This window comes from Manis pentadactyla, chromosome 12 (assembly GCF_030020395.1).
Source record: "Manis pentadactyla isolate mManPen7 chromosome 12, mManPen7.hap1, whole genome shotgun sequence".
NCBI classification, from domain to species: Eukaryota; Metazoa; Chordata; class Mammalia; order Pholidota; family Manidae; genus Manis; species Manis pentadactyla.
In genome coordinates, this window is record NC_080030.1 from 16,601,259 (window position 1) to 16,610,220 (window position 8,962).

The 8,962-nt window shown below is 41.1% G+C and overlaps 1 protein-coding gene and 1 pseudogene across 1 annotated transcript; both read left to right on the top strand.

Moving 5' to 3' along the window:
* Positions 1-321: 321 nt before the first annotated feature.
* LOC118921290 (olfactory receptor 7G2-like) lies at positions 322-1,311 on the top strand. Its single transcript, XM_057489185.1, has one exon. The coding sequence runs from the start codon at positions 328-330 to the stop codon at positions 1,309-1,311; it is 984 nt and encodes a 327-aa protein (XP_057345168.1). The 5' UTR covers positions 322-327.
* Positions 1,312-4,581: 3,270 nt separating this feature from the next.
* Positions 4,582-5,629, top strand: LOC118921295 (olfactory receptor 7G2-like; annotated as a pseudogene).
* The last annotated feature ends 3,333 nt before the right edge of the window (positions 5,630-8,962 follow it).

Sequence of the window (8,962 nt, forward strand, 5' to 3'; positions counted from 1 at the left end):
TTCTGGAATACAGATGTCATAATGTTATTCTTGTCCTTCTGTTTGCTTGAAGGCATGGGATATTTCTAAAGGAAATGCCATGTCTTATTCGTGGTGTCTCAGCACTTGGCACAATGTGTAAAATGGAGTTGGTGATCTCTAAAAATTTGGGTCAATAAAGAGAAGACAGGCAATAGGTGGTGAGAGAAGCGGTGTGAGAGATGGTGATGGAGGGAGAAATTAGCAAAGGGATAGATTTGAACCACAAGTTCCCTGATGGTATTGTTGCTGTTAGACCAGCAACTATTTTTCTTTTCATTGCCTTTTTTACATCAGATTATCAACAACATGAAGCCTACAAATCTCACAGATGTTTCAGAATTCCTCCTCCTGGGACTGATAGAGGATCCAGAGCTGCAGCCCATCCTCTTCGGGCTGTTCCTGTCCATGTACATGGTCACCATCCTGGGGAACCTGCTCATCATCCTGGCTGTCAGCTCTGACCCCCACCTCCACACCCCCATGTACTTCTTCCTGTCCCACCTGTCCTTTACCGACATCTGCATAAGCACAACCAACATCCCTAAGATGCGGGTGAACATCAAAATACACAATCAGCACATCAGTTACACAGGATGCCTTTTGCAGATGGGCTTAGTCACTGGTTTTGGTGAATTTGAAAGTTGTCTCCTTGCAGCAATGGCCTATGACAATTACGTGGCCATCTGTCACCCCCTGATGTACACAGTCATCATGAACCCCCATCTCTGTGTTCTGCTCATTCTGCTCTCTCTGCTCATTGGCATGGGGAATGCGCTGCTCCACAGTCTGATGGTGCTGAGGCTGTCTTTCTGCACAAACAGGGAAATCCCCCACTTCTTCTCTGAACTTGCTCAGGTCATCAAGCTGGCCTGCTCTGATACCCTCATCAATAATATCCTAATATATTTCGTGGCTTCCCTCGTTGGGGGTGTTCCTGTACCTGGAGTCATTTTCTCTTATACTCGAATTCTCTCTTCTATTTTGAGAATGCCCCCAGTGGAGGGAAAGCTTAAAGCCTTTTCCACCTACGGATCTTACTTGTCAGTTGTCTCCTTGTTCTATGGGACTGCTTTGGGGGTGTACATTAGTTCTGCAGTTACTGACTCTTCCAGGAAGACTGCAGTAGCTTCAGTGATGTACATCGTGGTTCCTCAAATGATAAATCCGTTCATCTACAGCCTCAGGAATAGGGACATGAAAAGGGCCTTTAAGAAAATAATTAATAGGATACCTACATCTTTAATGATGTCACCTGCTTTTTACTTGTTTTTATTGAATGAATCAAAGTGACATGATTCCTGGATGAGCCAGACGCCTCTTTCTTCCACCACCGTGTGCCTCAAAAATGACTGGATAACAGAATGTCGAAATGCATTTCAATACAGGGTTGAAACATGATGATGCTCTTTTGTCTATCTCCATGATGTTTGAGAATTATTTCATTCTAAACTCAGTTTCTTTGCCTCAGGGTCCATATAAGCAATGCTAAGTCATAGGTTCCACATTTAGTATTTCTTTTTTCTTTTTGTAGGTTACTCTCCAAATGAGTAACATTTTAAAAAGTGTGTAGCATATGGAAAGGATGGAAGCAAGGCTGCAGTCATTTCTAGAGACTAGCTTCTTTCTGATCTGTGGTTATGACCATGCCAGTTGCATCCCAGAATTAGGCATGCAGCGGGGCAAGGCAGCTAGCGTTTCTAAACCCAAATTAGTACTCAGTGAGACTAGCCATTAGTAAAACATACCCTTTCAAGGCAACCCTCTCATCCACTATGCTCATTTATATTAACATAAAGTTGATGTAGTTATATTACCTCAGTGGTTTGATGATTGTGAGACATTTGAGATTCACCAGTGTGAAGCAGATACAGGTGGCATTTTTGGACATAATGCCAAGAAACAGAAAACTGACTGTCCTTCCTTTGGTCAGTTGATATTAGACCTTTCCATGGAGTTAACAGAAGACATATGTGTCATGAGCTGAATGGTGGTCTTCAAAATGTATGGCCACATCCTAATTCTCCGTACCATGATATCACATCATATCATATGATAATAGAGTCGGTGATATTTATTTAGGAAAAGTCTTTTCAGTGAATGATCTTCAACTAGATTATGTGAAGGAATAGATAATAAATACAATCACATGTGTCTTCATAATACAGACAGATATAGAGAAGACACAGAGAAAAGGCAAGAGCAATGTAACCATGCAGAGAAGGTTGATTGATGCAGCCAATTCTTTATTGCCAGTATCATACAGTTTGCCATGGAAAACTGTCATTTTTATAACTTTATACATCTTTTCATTGCTTTTGTATATACAAGTATAAAATGTGTTACAAAGATTTGCTTCTTTTTGGCCTTGTTAATGTTTCAACTTAATGAATGAATATCACTTCTTGGTTGTTATTCTCCTCACTGCAATTCTATAGATTTGTTTCTCTTAAGATGGCTTTGGCTGTTCCGACTCTTTTACCACTGTCGTCAGTTGTAAGTGTCCAGGTCAGTGTCCTTAACCATGTTTCCTAGCCCTATCCCAGCCATCCATAGAATTCTTCATCTCTCAAACTGAAATCAGTACCTATTGACTGTTCACCTAGGTCCTCTTGACACCAGACCTTGGCCGTCTCATTCTCATTTCTGTGACTGAATTTCACTAAACTTGGAAACTCATGCACGTAGAGTCAGGCACTGTGTAACCATTTGTGACTTAGTTTACTGAGTATAATGTCTTCAAAATTCATCCATGCTGCAGTGTGTGCCAGAATTTCCTTCCTTTTAGGTTCAGTAAAGTCCATTGTGTGTGTACCATATTTTGTTTATCCATTCATCAGTTGATAGGCAGGTGGGCTGCTTCTACCGGGTGGCCATTGTGAATAATGCTGTCATGAGCATGGGTGTTCCAAATGCCTCTTCAAGTCCTTGCCTCCATTTTTGGGAGAATACATCTAAAGTGGAATTACTAGATCATATGTAAGTCTTCATTTAATATTTTGAGGAAATACCATATTGTTTTCAACACAAGATCATCTAAAAAGTTAACATGGAAATATAAATTGATCAGTGCAAGAATACAGTAAACTCATTAATGATGAAATGTTTGTAATGAACAATAAAATGGAGTAACGTGTTCACCTAGAATTTAAGGTGGAAATCTCATTCACTCCACTCACAGTATGGATCACACAGCAGACAAGTGCTTTGCCCATGACACTGTAATTTCTCAAAACTCTATTAAAGATGGAGTGTCATAATTTCAACCCATGATCCCATAAAGTGAAAATATACCCTGAAACTACTGAGATGAAATAGGAAAGATGTTCAAAATATCAAGTATGTCTAGGTTGATGACAGTAACAAATGTATAAAAATTGTAGATCAGAACATGCAGTATGAAATAGAATGAATTTTAAGAGCCAGGGAACATTCAGAGGATCTTGAATGAAAAATCTGAGTGCATTTTACCATTATTAAGGTATACTTAAAAATGTATTTTTTTACACAAAATATGTTTTCACACTTAAATTTACAATCAATTTCCTTATATCACTAACTGAATTAGATGCCGTAGCTTCTACTGAAAACATGCAGACTGGGTCCAAATAGAGAAGGCTGATGTTCCCACATGGGCAAGCTGTGTGCAATGGGAAGAGAGAAATAGATGGTAAACACCTGGCCTCACAGCCTAGGGAAGCAGTCATCCTGAATACCTCCCTTCTAGAGTCCTGGTCTTTAAGGGTTTGTACTGTCCTGGGACCCGAATAATAATCAAGTTTGTCTAATGAGGAGCTTTGAATATTGAGCCCCCAGGGATGCAGAGACTGCAAATAGTGTCTCTGTGACCACCTCACTCAACAGTGCTGCAGAGCCAGGAAGCAACAGCTGAGACACATAACCTGCCATGGTACTTCTTGCCCAGAAACCAGGTATTTCACAGGGTCTCTGTGCCCTTCTCAGAGGCAGACCTTCTGTTTCCACGATGCAGTTTCCAGGAAACATATCAAGCATCCTACCATAATGATGCCAGCAGGTAACATAATGTCCACTAGACAGTGCTCGTCATGAGGTCGGCATTTAGGAGACATGCATCTCCACAAGGTGCTTGGAGTGCCCTTGTCTAAGGTGGTCATTTCACCTGGAACTAAATACATCCACCCACAGAAGAGCTTTGGTGTCATGTTGGGAAGAAGATCCTGAAGATAAGACAAATTTTGTAATTTCATTTGCATGTTTCTGATTTCTTGAGGCATGGAATATTCTGAGGGAATAAACTCACGTGGTCTTTATTCTGCTCCCAGAACTTGCCAGTGTGTCAGAAAGTCATTCTCAATAAAATTTGGGCTGATTAAGTGACAAGACAGTAGAGAAGGAGGGAGGGAAGTAGGACAGAGAGAGATAAAAGGAGAGGAAAAGATTGTTGTATTACCTGGGGTTCATGGGCTGCGTGACCATGTTTCTAGGGTAACAGTCCCCAGTTGTTAGTGTAGGTCAGCGTTATCTGCAGGGATTGTAAAAACATGTTGCTGAGAACCAGCCCTGGGACGTGTCATCCGTAAGATGGAGCAGGACCCGAGGATTGGCATTTCAAACAAGAACCCAGGTGCTGTGGCTGGACCACGGACCATATTGTTCATTTTATTGTCACCCAATATTTTCTATAGGTTCATTAACTATGTGGATCCCAGAAATCACACGCATATTTCCGAATTCCTCCTCTTGGGATTGACACAGGATCCAGAACTGCACCCCTTCTCTTTGGCCTGTTCCTGTCCTTGTACCTGGTCACCATCCTGGGGAACATGCCCATCATCCTGGCTGTCAGCTCTGACCCCCTCTTCCACAACCCCATGTACTTCTTCCTCTGCAACCTGTCCCTGGCTGACATCTCTGTAAGCACAATCACGATCCCCAAGATGCTTGTGAACATTCAGACACAGAATCAGCACATCACTTATACAGGCTGCATCGCCCAGGTCTGCTTTGTCCTCGATTTTATTGGTTTTGAAGGCTGTCTCCTTGCAGCAGTGGCCTATGACAGCTATGTGGCCATCTGTCAACTCCGGATGTACACAGTCGTCATGAACCCCCAACTCTGTGCCCTGCTGTTTCTGCTCAGTCTGCTCTTTAACGTCGTGAATACCCTGCTCCACAGTCTGATGGTGCTGTATCTCTCCTGCACAAACAGGAAAATCCCCCACTTCTTCTGTGAACTTGCTCAGGTCATCAAGCTGCCTGCTCTGACACCCTCATCAATAACTTCCTGATATTTGTTGTGTTTAGCCTATTTGGGGGTCTTCCTCTCTCTGGGATCACTTTCTCTTATGCTCAAATTGTCTCCTCTGTTTTGTGAGTGCCATCAGCAGGGGGAAGGTATAAAGCCTTTTCCACCTGCGGGTCTCACCTCTCAGTTGTCTCCTTGTTCTATGGGACAGGATTAGTGGTATACATCAGTTCTGCAGTTGCTGACTCTTCCACGAAGGCTGCAGTGGCTTCAGTGATGTATGCTGTGGTCCCACAAATGATGAACCCCTTCATATACAGCCTGAGGAACAGGGACATGAAGTTGGCCTTTAGGAAACTCATCAGGATGATACCTCTCCCTTAATGATTTTGTCATCCTATTTGCATCAGGTCGAGAATGAGTACAAGAGAAAGGCCTTCTGGTGTTTCAGAGTGCCTAACTTTTCAATGACTAAGGTTCTGTAAAATGACTTGAAAACATGATGGCGAGAGGCCTGTCAGCTTAGGTTTGAAATCTGATTTTGGTCTTTGTCTCTAACAGTGGAATGGTTGACAAATAATTTCAGCCATCTAAACTCAGTTTTCTGGGCCATGTTCCATAAAGAGATCCTGGGCCCATGGATCCTGTTACACTGGTTTGGGGGGAACATTCTCAAAATAAATTGGGAGATGGTGGTTGGGGCAGAAGGGTATGTAGGCAAGGCCATGGTCCTAGGTGGGCACAAGCTTCTGCCTTACTGGGTGCTTAGGACTGTGTGGATTTTGCCCCAGGTTTAGACCTACTGAGAGGAAAGGGAGCTGGACTTTCTTACCCTAACCAGGTCATTATTGAGATTTTTGCTATTAAACTGTTTCCCAGAATGATATCAGAATCCACTGAGACAGGGAAAAGATGGGGCAGCTCCTTTCCAGTTAGAGCAGGATAAGGGCCTCAGGAAAGGACAGAAACAGGATGCTTACTGAGAGCCTCAGGAATGCGCAAAAACTTGATGCTTGTGGTGAGAACATCCTTTTTTTTTCATTTTGTTCGCAGTTACAGTCACGTGAGCTTTGTAGGAGCTTGCCAAATTTGGAAATATAGACAACTTTCAGTGAGATTGGTCAAAACAATGGACAGTAATCCAGTGGGAACTATAGAAATTAGACAACTCCGCTAAGTCTGGGATATAGAGCCCTAGACAAAGAAGAGACACAGGCACTCTTGTCCACTCCAAGTGTGTGCTGGGAGTTCCGTACTTTAGCTTTCTCTGAATAAAAAGCCTTTTTCTCCTGCTTGCCTACCTTGAGCATTTGCAAAGTTCATTATTCAAATCTGTGAAGAAAGCCAGTATCACCACTATACTCAGCTTCATCATGTGTAGTATTGGTATGGTTAGGTCACCTCACTCATTTGAGTTGATTTTGAGATAAATGAACTCTGGCTGAAGAAGTCTTCAGTTGTTTTTTTTTTTAATTATCTAAAGAGGTAAAATTATCTATGGACATGCTGTCGTATTATTGGAAGTATAAAACAATTTATCATTTTACAGGAAATATGATTAATAATGCCATTGTGTCCACCCTTTTCTTCTTATGAGCATGTTGACAGTTGAGGACCCGTATTCTTCCGTGTGCATTTGTCAATCAGCTGGGGAGATTCTTCTGAATAACCTGGAAGGCCACTGCATCTGTATAATTGGGGGCTTCATAAGATCTATAAGGAAGATGTGTTTGGGTGGACAAGTGATTTAAAATGCACATGAGCCAAGCCTCACAGCGGAATAAGATGTCATTCATTTGCCCTCTCAGGACAAGAGAATCAGAAAAAGCCAAGTTCTTCATCTCTGGGCTTTGCTCCTCAAGGATTTGTGCTGCCCTGTGATCACATGAGAGTAAAAATATTTGAATAGTGAGGAACTTTGGATATTGAAATCCCAAAAGACACAAACACTGCAAATAGTCTTCCTGTAACCTCCTAGTCAACAGCCATGCCCAGATCATATACAGCACACCTCAGCCTGGTCCCATTGACAATTATTTCTGTTCAAAAACCCAGGGGCTTCACGGTCTTTCTGGGCTCTCTACATATGGAGCTTTCCATATTTATAATTTACATATGGGAAAGAACTAAGTACCATTCCTTACTATGGATACCCAGTAATCTGACATCCCCTACTTCACATTTTGCAACAGGGATAGGTCATTGTTCACTGGCCCCTGGAGGGTATTGTTAGGTGAACACATGCAGATGATAAGCAGAATAGGTCACCTGTAAGGGGCCTATATAGTGGCCCACCATCTTCTCCTAGACCTCTTTGCTTTTTCCTTTGCAATAATTCTCAAGTATCTCTCATTTGAATAACCACCTACTGTGATCCTTAAGCCTCTGGACTTTTTCCATCTTCAAGGGCAATCTACTCTTACTCAATTTTGCAGATTATTCTAGAATTATCTAACATTTTCTTTCATTTCTTTAGCAAGGGACATAGGTGTGTGGCCACCCTCTCCTTGCCCTCCCACTCCTGGTTCAGGGCACCCCTTGGTAGAAGAGATCTCTGGTTTTGACATGGTTTCCTGGTTATGAGTATTCTGAGAGGGAGGAGTTATAGAATGAAGCAGATATGAGACTACACCCTAGTTCACCTCTTTCTCTTCAAGAGTATATAAAATATTGAAAAGGCAAAACAGCATAGAATAAGAAGCAAATAATCATGGATCCTACTTCCTGAGTTACTAAGACTTGACATTTTGCCATAAGAATTCATTTCCTAGTATCATAAAACAACATGAATAAATATAGTATACATGGTATGTTCCTCTCAGTTCCCTGAGGCAGCCACAGTGTCTAATTTAATTGTTCTCCTTGTGTTATTTACAATTGTTTACATATTTTGTGTGGGCTTGAATGTGTGTGTAAGGGCAATAATGAAAATACCTCTCAGTTGGAGAAGGAGAACAAACTGTGATGTATCAGGTTGCTGTAATAAGGGAAAGTCGTTAACATGAATGAAACAGAGAAAAATGTGCCAGGACATTAAATGTATTGTTTTTAAAAACTGAAATGCAAAAATGCCATGTAAAATATGTAAACTTTAAAATCCAAAAAAGTGTATGTTTTATGGACGCTGATTGAACTTATGAAAAACAGAAATAATTCATCCAAGTTCAGGAAGTGGTTCCAATGGGGAAAGGGTTTTAGGATATGGAAAAATAAATATGTGTTATTTTATTTCTTTAGAAACACCAGCCACAAATATGGCAAGATATTTAATTTAATGGTCCTTAGTGGTGAATACCCAGAACTTTTTTCTCTGTACATTTTGTATGCTTGAAATATTTTCTATTCAGTGACTAAAGCTTTCATATTTGTGTCATTTTAAAACTTATTTTAAGAGAACAATGATTTAAAGGTATTGTTAGGAAATTACTTGCTTTTTGGAACTTTATTTGTGTCAATCCATTTACTTCTCATTTATTCCTTTTAATTGCTGTACATTTTATCATATGACCATGGGAAATTAGCATTAATAATTGCTGTTCATTCAGATTAACTCATGGAATCTTCTAACTTTGCACCTTTCTGGAGCCATAAAATTGGGACTCCTTAACAGTTACCAAAGGGAAAGGAACTAGGGAGGATGGGTGGGAAGGGAAGGATAACGGTGAGGGGAAAGAAAGGGGGTATTACGATAAGCATGTATAATTATTATGTCGTGGG